Here is a 22,238-nt window from a genome sequence, read left to right as displayed (position 1 = left end):
AAAACTGGGAAATAGTTTGGCTGTGAGATTCTTCCAAAGCCTTGATTTATAGGTGGATCCAGAGAACATTAAGGGTGAAGAGGGTAGTATGAATGGTACCCTGGGAGGAGAGAGCAGGCTGAAAACAGACCTGGCAGTTAAGACATCCAGCTGATTAGCAGCGCTGCCACCTGGGCTCAAGGGGTCTGAGAACCAGTAGGCCCACCTCCCAGCCGGGACCACCAAGCACCTTACTCCTAGCAGGTCTGAGGCTCAGCAAGGCATGGGAGCTGGCACCTCGCCCTCTCCCCTAAGACCTGAGACTCATCGAACCTGGAGGGAGTGGCTTAGAAGGAAGGAGCCTACAATGAACTGGGGGAAGAAGTCAAGGTTTTTTTCCCCAAATGTTTTATTTAAATATTAAATTAAAAAACATACATCCACTAATCATTTGGCATATATTTCTCATGTGAACATAAGAAATAAAATAATTCCATTATGGTAAAAAAAAAAAAAAACAACAACAAACAAACCCAAACTATGTACATCTTCATCACATAGCACGGTGCCTAGGACAGGCCCCCGCGTTCAGTTCGCAGGACAGCGCCGCCGAGAATCCTATAGCACACGCGTCGCACACGCCGGACACAACACGAGACACGCCTGACAGCGACAGAGAGAAAACTGCAGTGAGAGTAAAGTGCTTGTCATGGTTTTGAGGCCTTTGATCGATGGCGTTCGAACAGAAGCGTCGAGGGGTGGGAGGCGGCCTCGGGGGTGCTGATGGTGCCTCTGCAGGGGGCTGAGCTGGAGCCCCAGGGCCTCCGGCACTCTCCTGGTCCGAGTGACAAGAAGCTTGGGTGACTTGGCAGCCACCGGGCGCACGGAGTCCTTTGTCCTGATCCTGAAGCAGCCCCGGAGCAGCAGCAGCAGCATTGGCGGCGGGGCTGGGAGCCGGGAACACGCAGGCTGGGCCGCCTCCTGGGCCTCAGCAATCTTTGGCTTCTACAGGGGCCCCTTTCTCAGGCCAGCATCGCCCGGGGCGGCACCACCTGGGCCGGCATTCCCCGGGCCTAACGCTGCAGGTGGCGAGCGCCGACGTGAGCTGAAGGCACCTGGGTTGGGGGGCGGGGGGAGACGGCCCTGACCGGCCGCAGGGGTGGGAGCTGCCTGCCCAGTCCAGCGGCTGCCACCTGAGTTTCCCTGCCGGGTGAGCGCGCGCCTGTCTGCTGCCTGCGGGCCCCGCCTCCACCTGGACCTGGTGCCGGGTGCATCCTCACGTTACCAGAGAGGGACGTTCACACCAGGAACACAAAAATGTAGTAAAAAGTATAAAAAATAAGTAGTGTATGTTCGTCTCCTATGTATATACATGTACAGTATTTGCTTTAAAAAAGGAACAAAGCTTGAACAACACTGACCTGACCTCTCATTTCACTTTCCTAAAACGAAAGCCCACCAAGTGTGGGGCCTGGACAGGGTGGGCTGTCCCCCCACCACAAGCAGCCCCACACCAGCCACCGCCTTCACAGACTCGCCATATTGCACATTCCCCACCCCCACCCCAGTCAGTTGTTCTTTTTGGACCCTGATAATGAAATGCATAAAAACTTAATTAGCAGCGGAAATAAGAGGTGCAGGAGGAACAGAACCTCCCTGGCTGACTCCCTTGAGGGCGCCCAAGTGACCAAGGGGAGCCTCCACCTCCGTCACTCCACCTCACTCAGGTTCCTCTCTGCAGCCCCTCCGAAGAATCCTGGAAAACTAACTCCCGAGCTATTTAGACAACAGCTCTCAAAAGATAAGTTATACAAATGCTCTCGAAAGATAAGAAAAACTATCCTCTGGGTTCTGATTTCAGGGCAGAGAATTCCAAGAACTCTTAGATCGTCTTCTCTTGGACTGGAGGTTAGAGCTTTTCAAAAACTGATACATAAAGCAGAAAGTTCACAGTTTTCAAGTGAAGCATCTAAGTGTTTCAGGAAGTGGAGAATTGTGAGAAAAAAAAAAACACCACTAATCCACACGCACACATGTGCATACACACACAATGGAGACACACAGCTCACACCATGGTTTCCTGGGGCCAAGTGGCCACCCCCCTGTGACCCTGCCCATACCACTGCCGGCTCCACCCGCTGCCCTCCTCCCCATCCCATCCACCGGTCCCAACAACAGGCCCCTGGATTATTATTTTTCTTCAAAAAGTTTCCAGTCTCTACTCGGAGTTACAGTTGCTCAGTGCAAGGAAAAATAATAATAATAATAATAATAAACTAAAAAATCCAAAACACCAAACATATTGCTTGTTTTGCTTCTGGAAAGTTATTGGCTTTGCGTCCGGAACCATCTTCACATACTCTGAAATTATTGCTTCAGGAAGTCAGCTGCCCCAGCCGGGGCCCTCACTGCACCAGGACGAAGGTGCCCAGCGGGCCCGAGGTCAGGTCTTCCATCTCACAGTCCCCGTGGGGCAGCCCCGTGGGCTCCAGGCTCACGGGCAGCATGGCAAAGCGTGGCTGGGGGGCTGCTGCGGCAGGGCTGGGAGCTGTGGAACCGCTGATGCGCAGGTGGGCATCCAGGAGCTGGGCGGCCGAGGCCACCGGGGAGACGCCAGCCTGGAGCAGGTGGGGCGGCAGCAAAGGGCTGGGCCCCAGCCCCACGTCCTTCTGCAGTCCTGACATGAGGAGGGCGCCGTCGCAGGGGGCGAGGGCCAAAGGGGCTGGCTGGCAGCTGGCTGGGGCCGTCGTGTGGTGCTGTAGCTGGAGCAACCTGGCCGGACCAAGGGACAGGGGAGCAGGTCAGTGCTGGCCGGCTGGCGGCTTGCGCCCCCCTCCCCCGCCACCCCGCCCAGCCAGACTGCCACACGATCGGGTTTCCACCTGCCGGCGCTGGAGGGCCTACCCCGCGGAAGCGCGGGCTGGGGCTGCTCAGAACACGCCATTCTGTGTGTGACTAATCCCTGAGCAATTCCTGACATTTCCTTCCCCCTCCTGCTTTCGGAGCAGCTCAGAGATGCCAACCAGACGTGACATTCTCACTCGCTGCCCCCTCCCTCCCCCACCGCAGGCCGATGCACCCCGCCCCCGCCCCCAGACAGAGGGAAAGGAGTGCACAGCTCTCCGGAGCTCAGGGCTAACGTTACTCAGGAATCCCCGAGGTCTGTGAGCCCTGCCCAGGTCTCAGCCGGCGCCCACGGGCCTACCTCTGCTGCTGCAGCACCTCCTCCAGCATGCCCCTGCCCTCCCAGCTGCCGGCTCCACCGCCGTGCAGGCCCGGACTCTGTGTGGGCAACTGGAAAGCATGCGGGCCGCCCCGGGAGGCTCGGCTGGAGGACGAGGGCTGGCACACCTGGCGTGCCAGCCCCTTGATCTTGTTCAGCCCCAGGAACCCCTTGGTCCTCGCGTTCTTCCTCAGCTGCTGCCGGAAGGCTTTTAGCCCTGGGAGACACAAAACCAACACGTGTCCAGACCCGTCCCCCAGCCCAGAACCAACGGCCTGTGGCTCACTGGGACTTCCAGGTGGTGGGAGGAGTAAGGGGGTGGGGGGCCACGTGGTGGGATATGGTGGGATGAGGGAGTCAGCACTTTCCTACAGGGTCAAGGGGCCCTCTGGTCACCCCATCACTTCATGACAGCCCCTCTCCTGCAGTTGGGACGTCATCCCCTTTTAGACTTTGGTTTGGGGCAGCAATTGCAGCCCTGAAAAAGCACACATCTGGGCAGACAGTGGATTCTTCGTGGAAGGCAGGAATGAGCAGTCCAGGGGCCCTTAGCATCCCACAAGCCCTGAGAGGGCGTTGGGAGAGGCTGATGTGGACTGCCTTCATGGCGGTTGCCTCCCTGACCATCCCTCCTCCAGGTCGGGACCTGCTGCCTAGCATCTAAGCATCTCTTGGGCTTTTAGGACCACCTTCTAGAGACCATGTGAGTTTGTCCTAGAAGCCAGGGCATCTAAACCTGGGCAGCAGCTCTGGCCTGCCCGGGGGGGCACCACTGCTCTACCAGAACTGCCTGGAGAGAGGGTAGCCACCTGCCACGAGGGACAAAGTGACGCCCTGCCCCCAGGGGCGGTGGGTACACTCGGGTTGCCCAGGGAAGGTGAAAGTGGGCATGAAAGGGAAAGTCACCTTGAGTGAGTGAGGTGTCTGACGCTCTCCGGCCCTCCTGGAAGCTGACGGGCAGCAGGGCAGCTCCTCGCAGGGCCCCGTGCGCCTGCAGCACGGGGGTTGCAGACTGGGTGCCCAGGAGTGGCGAGGCCAGTCTGAGAGGGGAGCAGGCGCCCACCAGCCCCTGGGCAACCAGGTGTCCACTGAGCCCGGCTAGGCCATCACCCGCAGAGGTCAGGCAGCTGTCTGAGCTGGTGCCTTCACAAGGACTGGCCGCGGACGGTGAGACGACAATACCTGCGTGGAAGCGGGTGCATCTGAGGCCCTGGTGACCCTGAGGTCAGACCCACCCCCGGTGCTCAACACTTCACTATCAGTCTAAGCACTCACGCCTATGGGTCTCTGCATCCTCTGCAGCATCTCCTGCCAACCCGGCCCTCTGATGGGGCAGACAGCTGTATCTCCAACCACCCTTACCCTCAACGCAGCGGACAGGAAGTCTGTGACAAGCAGAGGTTACCACAGTCCGGGGAGCCCTGGCAGCCAGCACCTCGGGGCTCGGAGTGTGACCACAGCCGACAGTGAAGCTTGGACCCGGGACACAGACGGGCCTGGGCCAAGGAGCTGCCCTGCCAGCCTCCGAGGACAGCTAAATTCCCCTCCAGCTCTGATGCTCGAGAGCTCCCTGTGAGGTCTAAGTATGGTCCATAAGGCCTCAGGTGCTCCAGAAATGGCAAATCTGGAGCACTGTCATCAGAAGGGGCTGCCCCGCCCCTAAACCCACCTGTCAGGTGTGCGTGTGGCCCCTGGGACACTTACATGGTGGGGCTCCCGGGGAGAAGCAGGTGGAGACCTCGGCCAGCGTGTGCCTCCGGCCTGTGCTGCTGGGCAGGGGCTCCTGCACCTCCTGCTCCTCATCCAGGCCCGGGCCCGGCCTGGCCTCCTCGCTGATGGCCGTGTCCAGAAGGCTGCTGGGGGAGACGGAGCGATGCCAGTACACCCCGCCGCAGCTGGTGTCCACGGGAAACAGCAGGGGCTGCAAGGGACACACACAGACATGAGGCCAGGTGCGGGAGCGTCACCGCCGCTGGGAGCCAGGGCGCCCATCCCAGATGCAGATGCCGCCCGCGAGGTGCTCACTCACCTGCAGGGAGCTGTGGAGGTCATAGTCCATTTCGGCCTGTAGCACAGACTGCCCCAGGGTCTGGGGCTGTGTGCACAGCAGGGCGGAGCGGAGAGCGTCTCCTGGGAGGCCTTCCTGAGGCACCTGTGGGCCGGCAGACGGAGACAGAGGCTATGAGGCACAGAACGACCGCCGGCAACACAGCGTCACCTGAGAGACCAGGCTGGGTTCTGAGTTAACAGGTATCAGCTGTGACCGGACAGGCTCAGGACACCCCCTCTCCAGTGCCTCGCTGAGCAGGGAGACCGGGAGGAGCAGCCGGGAGGTGGCATCAGGGGCAGTGAAAGAACAGGGGGCTGATGGGCAGGGTCTGAACCCCAGCAGAGAGGCTGGCACTCTCTCTCTATCACGCCGTCTGCCAGCGGCTCACACGGGACCCCGTCCAGTGCCTATCGGGTGAGGGAACGTGACCTCGGGGCTCAGCCTGCAACCCCTCCTAGTGGTGTCTGAGAGGGGGACTCCTAACGTGGGGACACAGTCCAAGGCAGAGACACTGTGGGGGAATCAAAGGCACTCGCTGCCCCCTCACCTCGAAACCACTGAGGTCTGTGCTCCGGGGCCTCTGCTGCCGGGCAGGGCCAGGGCGGGCTGGCTGGGCGAGCCGGTACTCCTTCAGCCGCTCCACGAGGAGGTAATAAATGGCTGCAAAGTGGTTGTAGCTTCTCTTCTGCAGTGACTAGGGGCAGAGAAGGGCGGGTCAGAGCGGGGCTGGCAGAAGGGATGTTCCCTGACAAGACCACTCTGGGGTTATTCTGGGGTGAACAAGAGTACCCTTTCTAGTGGACGAGCAGCCCTTAAATGAGCCGTGCTACTCCCATTTTAACCTGGCTGCCAAGGGCCAGCTTCTCTGTCCAGCCGCGCAGGGAAAGAGGCCCCCTACCCCCCACGGCAGGCGGGCAGGTGGCTCACCTCCACGGTCTTCTTTCGGTCCACGCCCAGCGTCTGCATGATGCCCAGGGCCTGTTCGTCATAGTCGCCCAGGCTGGAGGTGTAGCTGAGCAGGGAGAAGGCTGGGCAGGCCGGCAGCAGCAGCGAGGGCTCGGCCTGCATCCACCTGTGCTGCCGGATCTGGGCGATGGTGATGCGCTTGGCGGGCTCCACCACCAGCATGCGGCGGATCAGCGTCTCGCAGTCTGGAGGCGGGAGCGGAGCACTGAGCCTGCGCGCGAGCCGCCCGCCCGTGCGTCCCCACCTCCCGCCTGGGCTCCCACAGGGCACACGGCTCCCGGGCACATGGCAAGCAGACCAGTGACTATCCCAGAGAACACAGAGGCCAAGAGAACTGCCACCAAGGAGAGCCAGTGGCTGAGGGATCGACCCCCAGGGGATGTGGGGACTAGACTGAGAACCACCTAGAACCCCAACCTGTATGTTATTAAGCAGCGGTCAGAGTGGGAGAGAAAAGCCCAGTGTGGGGTGGGTGAGACTTGGGGCACTGGGAGCCGGCTTCCCAACAGCCTGCTAAGGGACAGGCCAGCCCTATAAGCAGGGCCCAGAGGCAGCCTCAGAGGCACCTGGTAAACGCCACGCAGTGACGCAGGACTGGCTGCCAGGCCCAACAGCAGACTCAGAAGATGGCCAAGCAGGCCTTGCAGGAAATGAATTCCTCCTCCTCCCCTCAGACTCTCATCCCAGGTTACCCAGCGCATGCCCAGCAGGCTGCCAACCCCATGCGCCCGGAGGAGGCCAGGCCCTCACCTACCTCGGGACATGAAGAAGGGGATGCGGAACCGGCCCTCTAACACCCGCTGCCGCAGCGCTGGCAGGTTGGGCCCATCGAAGGGCAGAGACCCGCACACGAGGACATACAGAACAACGCCCAGACTCTGCGGAAGGAGGACCAGACGGCAGGTCAGCACCTGCGCCCAGGCACCGGACCCCCCCACGCTGTGCACCCGTGCCCCCTCCGAGCCCCCCACCCTGCACACCTGTGTCCCCTCCAGACCCCCTCCACCCCCCGCACACCCATGCCCACTCCAAGCCCTCCACCACGTGCACCCGAATCCCCTCCAGGCCCCCCCCCACTCCACGCACGTCCCACGTGGCACCCAAGCTCCTACCCAGATATCTAGCAGGGGGCCTTCATACTCCTTCCCCTCAAAGACCTCTGGGGCTGCGTAAGGGGGGCTCCCACACCACGTGGACAGAGGTTCTCCTGAGTTGTAGAAATTCCCAAACCCAAAATCTGAGAGGCAAAGAAACAGGCGATGAAGTTGTGGCTGGCGGAAACAGCAAGGTCGAGGTTTCAAAGGCTCGTGCAAGAAAGCACCAACCCTTGGCAGGCAGGTACACCGCTCATGCAGGGCACACTCCCAGCCCCTCACCCGCAGGCGCCCCTCCCGCTGGGCACACTCCTGGCCCTCACCCGCCAGCTTGATGTCCATGTTGCCGTCCAGCAGCAGGTTCTCCGTCTTTAGGTCCCGGTGGACGATGTTGTGGCTGTGGCAGTATTCCACGGCTGACAGAATCTGCCAGAACTTCTTCCGGGCTTCACTCTCGCTCAGGTGCCCATTGGAGGTCAAGTAATCTGAGGGACAAAACGAAACTCTAGCCCCACACCCAAAAGTCCAGCCATCGCTCGGGGCACAGAGAAAGAATGCTGGGGAGACCCCACCACTGGAGGGGCAAGTGGGAACAAGTTACTATCATTTCTTTCCAACAGATATCAAAAATGAGCATGGCTTACCAAACATTTCTCCATTTTTTGCAAATTCAGTGACAATGTACAGCATATCCTTCGTTTCCATAACCTAAAAAAAAGCAAAGACCTAACGTTTAACCCCATGAAAAAGGAACATACCAATGGTATAAAAAATCCTCTTGAAACCCTGTAAATTTTTAACTTCTCCAGAATAAGCATATTTGTTATTTCAAAAAATAGGGAAAGAAAAGAAAAACATCCGCAGTAAAGAGACAACGGGACTTCCTACTCGGGGGAAGTTTTTAAAAATCAGATGTGAGCTCCTCACTAACCTGTCTGCCCCAATACACATCTGCTTCCAAAACCATTTGCTCGGGCTGCAACTCACCTCTACCATATTTTTAACTCACTTTCCTCACCCAAAGTGAAGGCTCTGCAGGCCCCAGAAGTAAAATAGATGGTGAGAGTTCTGTGAGGCCTTTCTACCAGAAGCTGAGCAGACAACAGATTATCCATGCCTAGGGCCGGCACAAGTTGAATAATAGATAAGAAGTTCCCCTCCCCACTTGCGTTTCTGACCTGATACATTAGGCTGAGAGAGGCTGGCTTTGCCAGGTGAGCTATGAAATACCATTTTCCCTACAGCAAACTGCTCAGTGTGTGTGTCAATAGCAACAGCCAATGTCAAACACACCTTAAAGCTTCGTTTACTGATCCGAGAATTTTATTTCACGTTGGAAAAGAAGATGTTTTTTTTAAGAGTTTAAAACATAACTAAGAAATGACGTCAAATTCAAATCTTTGGTACGGAAAGGAGTAAAACAGACTCATGTACATGCATTTTAAAATACTTCATTTTTTTAACTCATTCTTGAATTTGTTACAATATTGCTTCTGTTTCATGTTTCACTTTTTTGGCCTCGGAGTATGTGGATCTTAGCTCCCTTTACAGGGATCAAACCCACAACCCCTGCATTAGAAGGCAAAGTGTTAATCACTGGACTGCCAGGGACTATTTTCAGAAGTTATCCTTATTTAAAAAAGAGCTCTTCGAGGTTCAAAATGTAATTATTTCTTTAAAAAGGCACTTTGAGCCATAAACTTAAAGAGAAGAGCAAATACAATGCTGTCTGCATTGTAACTGCCCTGGACCTGTGGTGGAGGGACTTTTAAGTTTATCCCTTTCCTCAGTTTAAAAAAAGAGAGGCAGAAAGATTTAAGAGTCAACATGTTTGAAGTTTAAAAAAAAAACCTCGAGGAAAGAGTTGAAGTGTCTCACTGAGGTTCTGGGGCCTGGGCCAGCTGGATGCAAATTAGACACTAGTGTCAAAACGAGAGCTGTACAATCGTTGCTGCCCACCGAGCCCATCTCCCAACAGCAGCTCCTGGAGCGGTGAGCAAATTCACCCCCAGAAAAGACCTCAACGTGGATCCCAGGGGCCAGGCGTCTTGGCTACCCGGGCTCCTCCTGCCCAGGGTCAGCAGAGGACAGGAAGATGGGGAAGGCCCTGGCTCATCCCCCACCCCCGGCAAAGTCAAAGGCAGGCAGGCTTCAGTCCACTCCTGCGGAAACGGGGCAGGCACATTGCTCAGGCACTGACATCAGTGACTGTGGAGGAAACATCTTATCTTGGCCTCCCGACGCAAAAACGACAACAGAAACAAAACACGAACCGGAGTGCACATGACGTGAGCTGTGCGCTTAACGACGCCGAGTAAACTGTCATTAGGGGGAACACGAGCCCTGTGACTCCCTCATCCTTCATTGTAACCGAGGGCGGCAGCCTTCCCCAGGGTCACGTCAATCACAGTCCGCTCTCCACCTGGCCTTGCCAAGGGCACAGCCCCCCCACACACCATCCTCTATTCATTGTGGATCCACAGGGTTTCATGAGACTCCTCAAAAGGAACTTACACCCAACACAACTGGGTGAATTCAAATAACACATCCTTCCAAAGTGGACCTGAGCTCATTCTACAGAAGTGGCTGGCTAAGGAAGAGGTTGCTCCGCTGTTCTAATTAAATCAGCACCTAGTTTCCAAAGGTACAATTTATTAGTCTCAACAGGAGGACAAAAATAAAGTCACAAAGGAAAACAACAGGCGGACAGGGTGAGGCACATTCTCAATGTGGATTAGATGTCAGGTTCCCTGCTCTCACCCAGGCACGGGTGTTTTATGTCTCCATTTCTGATGGGAGGGTTGAAACAGGAGAGACAGATGCTCACTGCTGCCTTGGCATAGGTAAGTTTACAAAAACTGGTAAGAGCAGCTAGTTTTAAAGTTTAATAAAAATCTGCTGAGGTGGAAGTGTCTAGACTCAAATTTGTCCTTTCACACTAAATGGTTGACTCTCAGCAATACAGAAATCCGGTTTTTTTTGTTGTTGTTTTCGTAGTAAATTTAACAATCGACCTCCACGCACCCAAAACTGGAGCGAGTAACAATATCAAATAAAACTTTAATGAAGCAAATCTGGATTATGATCCAAAAGCAAGAAAAAGCAAGTGCACAGCTCACAAAAAGCAATCTCTTTACCTTCTACAATCAGCTCCCTGACTCCCACCCAGAGAGACAACCTCCAGAAACTGTAGACTTAAGTTGTTGAAAATTAAAAAATGATACACTTGCCAGAAGTAACAGTGGAACGCACACTTGAATCCTTACCTGATAGAGCTTTATAATGTGAGGATGATTCAGAAGCTTCATGATCTGAACCTCCCGATAGATTTTCTCCAAATTGCTTGAATCTAATCGTGCTTTGTCGATTATTTTTATTGCAACCTACAAATTATTAATAAAGAATATTTTGTTGAAATAAAACTCTCTGCCTTAAGGTAATTTACACACTTCATTTTTGCAGGTTAATTTCTAAAACACTTTATGTCCCCAAAGGTCACAAAAACTTAGGGAGAAAAATAACAAAAGTAACCAATAATATTACCTAAAAAGTCAAAGTTCAATAAATGTCTTAAGTCTCTGCAGACTCATTTTACAGGCTCCAGCTGCACTCCTGGCTATTTGGTCATTATCCTCTTTGCTATTCCCCAATATTTGTACAAATTACGCATAATCATAACATATCGCATTTTTTTCTTTACCAAACTGATAAAAACTGTCAGCCTTTCGACCTTGGGACGATGGACCCCACAAGCTGGTATTTCATCAGCTTCCCCGGCTCCGGGCAAAGGGGGTATCCACCCGCGGAGGGTCCACCCCGGGGTTCCGCCCCCCACCACGCACCTGCGTTTTGGTGACTCGATGTCGGGCCAGCTTCACCACAGCGAAATTGCCCTTGCCGAGGGTCCGCTCGATGTCGTAGAAGCCCACGCGGAGAGGCTTCTGCTGGCCCTGGCCCGAGCCCGCGGGGGCCGCGCTCAACTCAGACATGATCACCATGGCTCCGGGCCGCACCTGCGGGCGGGGGGCGCGCTCAGCTCGGCGCCTGCAGACCCAACTCCCGGGCGCGCGGACCCGCGGCCACCGCCCCCGCCGGCGACTTGCTCCACCGCGAGCCCGGATCCCGGGAGCCGTGCGCCCCGCTCCTATGCCCGCAGCCCGTAGTCGGCTCCGCTCGGTCTCCGGGTCCCAAGCCCCGCGGGGCGCGTGGACCGCCGCCCGCACCCGACTCGGTCCCGAGCCCCGGACCCCAGCTCCCACGGCCCCCCGCTGTCTGCCGCACAACAAAGGGGAAGCTGGCGGCGGCGCCCCAGCCCGAAAACCCCGCGCGCGCACCTGCGGGGCCCCCGAGCCCGCAGTCCCGAGCCCGGCGGCGGCCGCCAGCCCGCCGGACCGCAACTCACCTCCGCCGCCCTCGGAGCGCCGAGGCTGGGACGCCGCTCGCCCCGCGGCCCCCGCCGCCCGCTCGGCCGCTCGCTCTACCCGGCCGCCAGCTGCTCCGCCGCCTGCCGCCCGGGCCGCGCCGCATGTCAGCTCTGAGCCGGGAGCCGCGCTCTCCAGCCGCACGCGCCGTCCGCCCCGCCCCCGGCCACCCGGGCCCGCCCCTTCACGCCCCCACGCCGCCGACCCCGCCCACGGCGGCCCCGCCCACGCCGCCGCCGCCGGATTGATACATCCCCATTGACGTCCTTTTGACGCCAGAGCGACGCGCGGCCGAGCGCCAGGCGGAGGGAGAGCGGGAGATCGGGCGGTTGCCAAGAGACTGGCGGCTCTGACGCGCGCGCTGATGAGGCCGTCGCCATGGCGACCGTGGGGCGGTGACGTCAGGGGCCCCGACCGCCCGAGGCCCGCCCGCCAGCGCCCGCGCTCTCGCCGGCGCGCGACCCCTACCGGACGCCTAGGGCGCTGCGGGCGGCTTAACCGTTTCGTCCCCGGAGAGAGCCTGCCTGCCCTTCCTCATACGCGCACACAGCCGCCTTCGCGCTGGTTCCCCTCTTCTCGCCTCCTCCCAACAGGCTTGATTCTAGCGCGGTTCTGAAACTCCTAAGTGCAGCACGGTTGCGGCTGCGTCCTCTTCAGACCCCTACTCCCGGGTCCTCATTATACAGGTGCGGGTTTCATGTGTCCCCGGGTGTCCTTCGGAAGTGCTCGGCCTTGGAGCCTCAGGGGAAGTACCAGGTGGGGCCCGGGAAACCTCACAGACTCGCAGAATGTGGCCATACGCGGTGCGGGTGACAGTAGGCCAGGTCTCCCCACGTTGGTCACCCGGCTCCACGGAGGAGCCGCCACTCACCAGGGACCTTTCTGAGCGTGGCAGGTACGGACGTGGAAGACATCGGCATCCCGCCTCCACTGCTCTTGCTCTGTACTGAACCGTCAACACGGGAAACCGGTCAGCATCTCTGTAACCTACAGTGCGGTGAGACCCCAGGGGAGCTGTTCAGCCCACCCGGCCCATTCGCCTCCAATCTGAGGTCAGAAGCCAGCTGATGACTGGAGGCAGCCCTTTGCTAGGCTGAAGAAACCTAGCAGGCTGGAGACAAGAGGAAAGCCCAGTGAGCTGATTCCTGGGCTGACCTGAGGTCCATTCCCACTCCTGAGGGACCAGGGTATTGAGAAATCCAGTTAGCAACACCTTAAATGCCAGTTTCCCTGGTGGCTCAGATGGTAAAGACTCCACCTGCAATGAAGGAGACCGGGATTTGATCCCCGGGTAGGGAAGATCCCCTGGAGAAGGGAATGGCAACCCACTCCAGCATTCTTGCCTGGAGAATTCCATGGACAGAGGGGCCTGGCGGACTACAGTGCATGGGGTCCTGAAGAGTCAGACGTGATTGAGTGACTAACACTTCTCTTTCTTTTGACTCAGTCCGGGTGCTTTGTATGCAGATGGCAAAAAGGCCCTGTCCCTTGGGGGAGGGGTGTGGGTGGGAGGGAGAGCCCCTCCAAAAGGGCCAACAGGAGGGTCAACAGTGAGCAAGGATTTCATCCCTGGCGAGGCTGGACACTGCAGGTCCCCTGGCCGTGGTTACTTTTGTCTGCTGCTGGGTCCACCAGGCTGTTTCCTTGAGCTTCGGTGTAGGAGGGGGCAGGGACCTATGCCCTCAGCACAGAGGTCAAGGCAGGAGGGGGAGAGCATGAAAGTGGCAGCAGGTGGCAATTTCCATTGGCGTCACTGCTCAATGCACGTTCCCCTACACCTCTGCAGAAAAGACACTGTCTAAGGGAAGACACAGCGTGTGGCAAATACTGTTTATTAAATATTAGGAAGGCAGATGAAAGGCAGAAGAATCTGCCTGCAATGCAGGAGACCCGGGTTCAACCCCTGGGTCAGGAAGATCCCCTGGAGAAGGGAGTGGCTACCCACTCTAGTATTCTTGCCTGGGAAATCCTGTGGACCCGAGGAGCCTGGCAGGCTATAGACCACAGAGTCACAAAGAGTCGGACACGACTGAGCGACTCAGCACAGCACCCGGCCTGCAGTCGTTTCCTTGTGTTCAAGTATGACTTCAGAGGACAGGGTGGGGAGCAAGAGGTAAGCGAGATAGATATAGAGTTTGGACACCTTTTGGGGAGGTTTCGGTGCCGGCCAGCTGCCCAGCAAGTGTGTCTCATGGAATCGGACGTGCTTCTCTGGTGCCCAATCACAGGCCAGGGCCAACATGTGCCATCACCCCCCTCCCTGAGCGCAGTTTGTGGCTTTAGTTTGTCCTGAAAGGCCTTTCAAGGCCATTAATAGTCCCAGAGTTTTCCTTAGTCTTTCAAAACGCCCTCATTATCTATCCCAGGTTTATCCATAGAGAATTCGGAGGAATATTCTTCCTTCCAGCTGAATAGTTTACAACTGCTTTCCTCTCCTTCCGGGGGTCCAGCGTCCTGCTCCAGATCTTAGACGCAGAGGCCCATCAGCACAAATTTACGGGTGCTGGGAGGATCCCCACCTCTCTCTGCCTGCATTGTCCGAAGAGCCAGCTCGCCGCCCAAGGGGCTGTCACCCCCCCCCCCCAAGTTGGGCTGTCAGATGGTGGGACCCTCAGAAAGGGCTGGAGGCAGGGTCAGGTGAGCCTGGGTCCAGGGACCTTCTCTGGGGAGGCAGCTTTCAGCTCTTTTGGCTGCAGTTTCTTTTCGGCGCAGACAAAAGTGCTTCCCAACAGCCAGGTGTTTGCTGACATCAGTGACCTTTCCTAAGACGCCGGCCAGATCTGGGGCTGGGTAGGTGAGAAGGCAGAGGAACCTTCTGTGCGCTGGACGTCACTGGGAAGAGCCTGAGGAATGCTTTTGCGTCACAGAACGTGACATGCAGGTGAGTGCCTGCAGGTCCCTCATGTCTTCTCTCTGCGTCTCATTCTCCTAGGAAGAGAGGAGCTCAAAATGTCCATATCTATGCCTGTATAAAGACAGACATAGATAATACAGGCATAGACGTAGATACAGGTATAGATAATAGATGTAGATACATTGTTGCAGAGTCAGGAGAAACAAAGTCAGATTTCTTTTCCATTTGGAGTTTCTTAAGCCTGTCTTAGAACCGCAGTGTTTCTGGAATTCATCTTCCTGTTTCTTGATCTTGAGCCTGCAGACCCTGTAACAGGAAGTGGGTCTCTTTAGCATTCACACATTCCTGGCCAGGCACCGCAAGGCGCTGAACATGAGCATGATGTGAAATTCTCAAAATAAATCCATACACTCTGAGAGCTGGGCCTGGAGGCAGCATTTACACACGGCAGGGTGTGCCCCGCCTGCCCCAGTAAGATGTCCTAAACCTGGTCCCCTCTGTGACTAAAGGTAGGGGAACAGCCACACCCCTCTCCAGATGGCTTTCCCCTGGTCACCCTGAGTAAGACAAGGCTTTCTTTTTTCCACTTTTTAAAGTCTTTATTGAATTTGTTACAGTCTTGTTTTTGTTTTATGTTTTGGTTTTTTGGCCACAGGCCACAGGGACCTCAGCTCCCTGCTCAGGGCTGGAACCCACACCTCCTGCGTTGGAAGGCAAAGCCTTAACCCCTGGACCACCAGGGAAGACCCCACTTTTCTTTCTTGACACCCTCCTTCTAGGGACTCAAAGCTTCCTGGCTTTGCTTCACCTGGTTTCATGTGGTTTATCAAAAGCACCAGCCCTGTGATTTCAGAATAAGATCAGCCACCAGCAGCATCCTTGGGCCTCAGGGGCAGCCCTGGTCCCTTCTGCTGCCTTCTGTGCTTGCAGAGCTTGACGCAGACACGCTAATAGCCATGTGTGCACTTTGTCTGGGAATCACAATCTCTGACCTGGCATCCAGCAGACAGGAGGAGAGCTCAGATCTTCACAGGCTAACTCAGGAGCTTGGCTGAACCAGCCGGCCGGCACCACCAAGTGGGTCAACCGTCCATGGCTTCCCCTCCTACTGGTGGGACCCATTTGTTCCGTGACTGTTGTGGTGATGGCCCCGTTTCTCAGACCTGGCCCTCCACAGGCTGAGAGAGATGAAATATCTAGCCTGGGGATGTTAGGCCCAGGTCTGGCGACGCAGCCATGGATGGGCAGAACAGCTTCCCAACTCTCTGGGGTTCATACCCACACAGGCAGGAGCTTCCTGTTGGCCCCACAACCCCAAGTTCTAGGCTTTCTCCACCTGTCTCTGTTCCTGTCACCACTGAGGCACTGGGCACAGCTAGTGGGGTGGCCGTGGTTGATACCGCACCTGAGGGGTGTCTATCTCCCTGACCCGTGTTCTGAAGATAGTTGTTGTAAGGAAACTGAAGGTGGGGCCGCAGAGGCGTGAGGTGGGCAGCAGTGAGTCAGCAAAGGCCGGGGTAGAGGCATCGCATTTACTGGGGTCTTGTTTGGCCACCTCATTCGAAGAGTTGACTCATTGGAAAAGACCCTGATGCTGGGAGGGATTGGGGGCAGGAGGAGAAGGGGACAACAGAGGATGTGATGGCTGGATGGCATCACTGACTCGATGGGCATGAGTTTGAGTAAACTCCAGGAGCTGGTGATGGACAGGGAGGCCTGGCGTGCTGCGATTCATGGGGTCGCAAAGAGTCGCACATGACTAAGCGACTAAACTGAACTGAACTGTTAAGAAAAGCCACATCAATGGACTTCCCTGATGGCCCAGTGGTTAAGAATCGGCCTTCCAGTGCAGAGGATGTGGGTTCAATCCCTGGTTGGGGAACTAAATCCCACAGTACCATGGGGCAGCTAAGCACGCACTCCACAACTACAGAAGCGCGAACACCAGCAAGGAAGACCTCGGTTCAGTCGCTCAGTTGTGCCCGACTCTTTGCGACCCCACAGACTGCAGCACACCAGGCTTCCCTGTCCATCACCAACTCCCAGAGCTTGCTCAAACTCTTGTCCATCTAGTTGGTGATGCCATCCAACCATCTCATCCTCTGTCGTCCCCTTCTCCTCCTACCTTCAATCTTTCCCAGCATCGAGGTCTTTTCCAATGAGTCATTTCTTCGCATCAGGTGGCCAAAGAATTGGAATTTCAGCTTCAGCATCAGTCCTTCCAATAAATATTCAGGACTGATTTCCTTTAGGATTGACTGGCTGGATCTCCTTGCAGTCCAAGAACTCTCAAGAGTCTTCTCCAGCACCACAGTTCAAAAGCATCAATTTTTCAGTGCTCAGTTTTCCTTATAGTCCAACTCTCACATCTATACGTGACTACTGGAAAAACCGTAGCTTTGACTATTCAGACCTTTGTTGGTAAAGTAATGTCTCTGCGTTTTAGTATGCTGTCTAGGTTTGTCATAGCTTTTCTTCCAAGAAGCAAGCATCTTTCAATTTCATGGCTGCAGTCACCATCTGCAGTGATTTTGGAGCCCCCAAAAGTAAAGTCTGTCACTGTTTCCATTGTTTCCCCATCTATTTGCCATGAAGTGATGAAACCGGATGCCATGATCTTAGTTTTCTTAATGTTGAGCTTTAAGCCAGCTTTTTCACTCTCCTCTTTCACTTTCATCAAGAGGCCCTTTAGTTCTTCTTTGCTTTCTGCCATAAAGGTGGTGTCATCTGCATATCCGAGGTTATTGATACTTCTCGCTGCTGCTGCTGCTAAGTCACTTCAGTCGTGTCCGACTCTGTGCGACCTCATAGACGGCAGCCCACTAGGCTCCTCTGTCCCTGGGATTCTCCAGGCAAGAATACTGGAGTGAGTTGCCATTTCCTTCTCCAGTGCATGAAAGTGAAAAGTGAAAGTGAAGTTGCTCAGTAGTGCCGACTCTTAGTGACCCCATGGACTGCAGCCTACCAGGCTCCTCCATCCATGGGATTTTCCAGGCAAGAGTACTGGAGTGGGTTGCCATTGCCTTCTCCAGATACTTCTCGCAGCAATCTTGATTCCAGCTTGTGCTTCATCTGGCCTGGCATTTCGCATGATGTACTCTGCATATAAGTTAAATAAGCAGGGTGACAGGACAGCACCCTTGACATACTCCTTTCCCGATTTGGGAACAGTCTGTTGTTCCATGTTCAGTTCTAACTGTTGCTTAGACCTAGCACAACCAAAATAAAAATTAAGAAAAAAGAAAAGCCACATCAAGGCTCCTGGTTGGGGGTGGTCACTTGTCCTGGCAACTTCCTGTATAGACCGCTTTCCTCTGGTGGAGGGAAAGGGCCTCCAGAAATGCCAGGGGCTCCACCATTTGACTGGAAGTGGCAGGCAGTCAGAGAGAGGAGTTCTGCCTTCTCCACACTCAGAGCAGAAGTCTCTGGGGCACATGGGGGAAAAGGACCAGGAGCCCAGAGCGGGACCAGGTACAGGCCTTCTGCATGGGCCACATGGATCTCCCTGATTCCATCCAAGAGATGTTGGACTTCTAAGGGATGGTTCTCAGCTCATTGTCTCTGGGCCACATGCTGGATTCAAGCATGGTGTACCGGCCTGTGTTACCCTTCGCTCATTCCTCAAATCTGTGAATTCTGCTGTCTGCAAGCACCATGCTAGGCTGGCGAGCATGGGTGAGCTCTGTGACAGACCAGTAGGGACAGTGGGAAGGGAAGGGTCAAGTCAGAGAGAGAAGAGATGGCCCGGCATGCCAGGGCCAAGGGAGTCACCCTCCAGCATCCACCCAGGCTTGTGAAGCACCTGCCAATGGCCTCGCACTGTCTGGGGCTGTGAGCGCAGTGGGAGGAGAACAGATGAGATGCCTTCACCTGAGGGCCACCAGCCAGATCAGGAGGAGGACAAGAAAGAGAAGATGGTGCATACAATGCTTTCCGAAGACACCCACTCGGGGGAGGGAAAGAAATCAGAGTGATGGAACAGAGTGGCTTGGTGGGGAAAGTGTCTGTACTCCAGGGGCTCCTTCTGTTTCTGTCTTAGAGAAGGCAGAGGGTGTGGACACAAGGGTGAGAGGGCAGAGGACCAGCTGAGGGGGCAGGAGATGGCAGAGGAGATCCGGACCAGATCTAAGATGGAAAGGTAAAACAGCGGACATACTGGGGCCTCATCAAAGATCCATTCACAAATGATTGCCCAAACAGTTGTGTGGTTTTTCTCTGAAATTGCTTCATGAGGATGGCTGTATCATAAGTGGGTATCTGGGCTTAACTGGGGTTGGGTTATTGCCAGGCAGGGATGATGAGGAGGAAAGAGGCAAGGATGAGGGGAAAAGAGTTTGGAATGATGCCTAAGCAGTGAGTCCAGTCCAGAGTGTGGCTTCCAAGCTCAGGAGGAGACAGTGAGGATAGGAAGGAAGCAGGTGGGTGGGGCGGGAGAGAGGGGATGGAATCCCTGCTGACAAGTCCTGATGGCTCTGAGAGTTTAAGCAGTTTACCCATCCTGGACCTTGGGGGAGAAGTGAAGGATCCCCTATTTCAGGAGCAGGTTCCCAGGGTGAGCGGAGGGAGGGCTGGGCAAGAACAGAATGGCCAGAGCCCTGGCTCTCCCATGGCCTCTAGATGGATCCTGGTCAGTTTCAGCAGCATCAGGTGGAAACAAGAAAATACTCTGAGAGTAGACTGGCTTTTTCTTATTCCTTTTTTTCCCCCCAACTGGTCTTTTCTAATAAAGCCATTTGTTTTTTATAAATATAAAAATAAAAAACTCAGTAAAAATTTAGGAAACATAGTATGTGAAGACATCAAAGAGCACCAGCAGTGCTGCTGACAGTTTGAAGTTTTTCCACCCAGTCTTTATAAAAGTAGTGTCAAGCTCTTTCTGTAGGTGATGTACACCCTGCCCACTTCCCCAGCCCTGTCTAGGAAGCGACTTGCCGAGTCGTTAGACCACCAACAGAATCATGCCTGGAATCCCATGATGAAGGAGACTGGACCACTCCCTGCCTAACCCCTCCTTGTCCTCCTGCCCAAGGGCGACCTTTTGGTCACTCCTGACAAGCCTTTCCTCTCACATTCTCCGGGAGACTTGCTTGGAGATGCCATGGCTGTCAGAGAGGCATGCAGGGTCCAGACTGGACACCTAGCCCAGCCTGCTCAGGATGGAACAGCCCTGGGGAGGACGGTGGTCCCAGGAGGCCAGGAACAGACTCTCAGAAACCAAGGTGCTCTGGATAAGCCCGGGGACCCTCAGTCTCAGGCCACTGCAACGGGGCTCAGGGGCCATGGAGAATCAAGAGGCCTCCTCTCCCAGTTGCCAAGGTAATATGGAAGCTCTGATTGCCCGGGGGGACACATGGTTCCCTCCAGGGCTCCACTTCGGGCTTTGACAGCTTTCTCTCTGGCCTGGTTTCCGTAGATATTGGTATTGTTTGTTTAAAAAGAAAACACATGGACTTATGGCGTGAAGAGGCAAAGACGTCATTGGCATCAACTAAAGATGACCATACACTCGTCCCCAGACTGAGCACCCATAAAGACAGCTGACAGGTAACAGGTACAGTGTGACATCCAATGAATGAGCCGATCGGGGGCAGAGGACATGGACAGAGTGGGGTGCAGTCCCGTGGCATTTTCTCACACTCCTCGGTTCCTGCTAAACCAGAAAACACGTTTGGTGGGGGGAAAAAACACAATTTTCATGTATGACACAGGTCAGTCCCAAGCTCCTCAGAACAGGTGAGAGTTTTAAATCAGGCAGAGCCTCTCAGGAGCAGGGAGAAGGTCCAACCAGCCCTGCCTCAGGCCCAGAAATTTCTGGGTCACCCCGAGGCCTCGAAGGAAGTTTCCAGAACCTTCTTCTCACAGATAAACCACAGACCAGAAATCAGCAAGTGCAGTTTCGAGAGCTGGGAACCAGCATTGTAACCACCAAAGTCTCAGATCCCCAAACCAGCTGGGTTTGCTTCCATTTTCTCAGAACAAGCATGCAGGTACATGGGGATGCCACGGGCCACCTCTGGTTACGCTCTGCACCATCTGACAGTGGACATAAGATGCTCTGTGATGATGTGATGTGTGGGGATCATGTAGAATCCTAAAAAATAGAGGAAGGGCTAGAGGCCTGGGTATTGCCAGCCCAGCTCAGCACTGTCTCTGCCCAGACAGAGGAATTCCCAGGCACTCTCAGGGCAAGCATGCCTCTGCCTGGGCCCACAGATACATGCGGAGCTTGGGCTGACTCCGTAACACTGGCTAAAGGATCCCTCTTCCCTTGTTGCCCATGGCAACATGCACAGCTGACTCCAGGACCAGTCAGCATCACGGCATCAGGGCAGTGGGGGATCTGGGCTCTGTCAGCTCTGACAATTTTATATCTTATTTTTTCTATTTACATAAAGGGAATGTCTTTATGTCATATTATTTAAAGACATTATTTTTAACATTCAATATTCCATTATGTCTAATATTTATTTCAAATTTCCATTTATTTAATACTTCACCTATTTTCAGACATGTTGTTTATACACATTATTATAAACATCAACCCTGAATATTCATTGGAAGGACTGTTTCTGAAGCTGAAGCTCCAATACTTTGGCCACCTGATGAGAAGAGCCAACTCACTGGAAAAGATCCTGCTGCTGGGAAAGATTGAAGGGAGGAGAAGGGAATGACAGAGGGTGAGATGGTTGGATGGCATCACCAACTCAATGGACATGAGTTTGAGCAAACTCCGGGAGATGGTGAAGGATAGAGAAGCAGTTCTTGGGGTTGAAAAGAGTTAGACAAGACTTAGCAACTGAACAACATCAAATAAACAACATTATTATGAGCATCTCTTCCAAATCTCCTGATTTTTATGTGAAATGTTTTCTTAGGGTAAAGCCTTAAAAATGGAATTACCAAATTATAGAAGATAAAATTCTAATACTTGAACAGAACTTAGTAGGAGGCTCAGTGGTGAAGAATCTGCCTGCCAGTGCAGGAGATGCAGGTTCAATCTGTGGGTCAGGAGGATCCCCTGGAGAAGGAAATGGGAACCCACTCCAGTATTCTTGCCTGAAGAATCCCATGGACAGCAAAGCCTGGTGGGCTACAGTCTATGGGGTTGCAAAACAACAACAAGCCTTGGGTCAGTTCAGTTCAGTCATTCAGTTGTGTCCAACTCTTTGTGACCCCATGGACTGCTGCACACCAAGCTTCCCTATCTACCACCAACTCCCAGAGCTTGCTCAAACTCATATCCATCTAGTCGGTGGTGCCATCCAACCATCTCATCTTCTGTCATCCCCTTCTCTTCCCACCTTCAATCTTTCCCAGCATCAGGGTCTTTTCAAATGAGTCAGTTCTTCGCATCAGGTGGCCAAAGGATTAGAGTTTCAGCTTCAGCATCAGTCCGTCCAATGAATAGTCAGGACTGATTTCCTTTAGGATTGACTGGCTGGATCTTCTTGCAGCCCAAGGGACCCTCAAAAGTCTTCTCCAATGCCACAGTTCAAAAGCATCCTTTCTTTGGTGCTCAGCTTCCTTTATGGTCCAACTTTCACATCCATACATGACTGCTGGAAAAACCATAGCTTTGACTAGACGGGCCTTTGTTGGCAAAGGAATGTCTCTGCTTTTTAGTATGCTGTCTAGGTTTGTCATAGCTTTT

The 22,238-nt window shown here is 54.7% G+C and overlaps 1 protein-coding gene and 1 long non-coding RNA gene across 2 annotated transcripts; one reads left to right on the top strand and one right to left on the bottom strand.

Moving 5' to 3' along the window:
• Window positions 1–352: 352 nt before the first annotated feature.
• SIK1 (salt inducible kinase 1) lies at window positions 353–11,810 on the bottom strand. The gene is made up of 14 exons (XM_061167496.1): window positions 11,715–11,810; window positions 11,155–11,325; window positions 10,579–10,695; window positions 7,957–8,020; window positions 7,636–7,797; window positions 7,331–7,455; window positions 6,973–7,096; window positions 6,180–6,403; window positions 5,800–5,946; window positions 5,232–5,354; window positions 4,907–5,123; window positions 4,109–4,384; window positions 3,185–3,419; window positions 353–2,751 (listed from the first exon to the last, which is right to left on the bottom strand). Exons 2-14 carry the CDS (start codon window positions 11,308–11,310, stop codon window positions 2,385–2,387), a joined length of 2,337 nt encoding a protein of 778 aa, XP_061023479.1. The 5' UTR covers window positions 11,311–11,325; window positions 11,715–11,810; the 3' UTR covers window positions 353–2,384.
• Window positions 11,811–14,433: 2,623 nt separating this feature from the next.
• Window positions 14,434–21,330, top strand: LOC133074007 (uncharacterized). Its single transcript, XR_009697074.1, has 3 exons — window positions 14,434–14,614; window positions 20,001–20,131; window positions 21,095–21,330. It is a non-coding gene; the product is annotated as an uncharacterized LOC133074007 (long non-coding RNA).
• The last annotated feature ends 908 nt before the right edge of the window (window positions 21,331–22,238 follow it).

Source organism: Dama dama, chromosome 19 (assembly GCF_033118175.1).
Source record: "Dama dama isolate Ldn47 chromosome 19, ASM3311817v1, whole genome shotgun sequence".
Lineage (NCBI taxonomy): Eukaryota > Metazoa > Chordata > Mammalia > Artiodactyla > Cervidae > Dama > Dama dama.
This window is presented reverse-complemented; position numbering and strand designations above follow the sequence as displayed.

Excerpts from the sequence above, each read along its gene's own strand:
- SIK1 (XM_061167496.1), bottom strand. The coding sequence starts at position 11,310 with ATGGTGATCATGTCTGAGTTGAGCGCGGCCCCCGCGGGCTCGGGCCAG. Across the intron at positions 7,097-7,330 it reads GCCCCCTGCTAGATATCTGG|AGTCTGGGCGTTGTTCTGTA; the intron begins GTAGGAGCTTGG and ends CTCCTTCCGCAG. Across the intron at positions 4,385-4,906 it reads CTCCCCGGGAGCCCCACCAT|GTATTGTCGTCTCACCGTCC; the intron begins GTAAGTGTCCCA and ends GCTTCCACGCAG.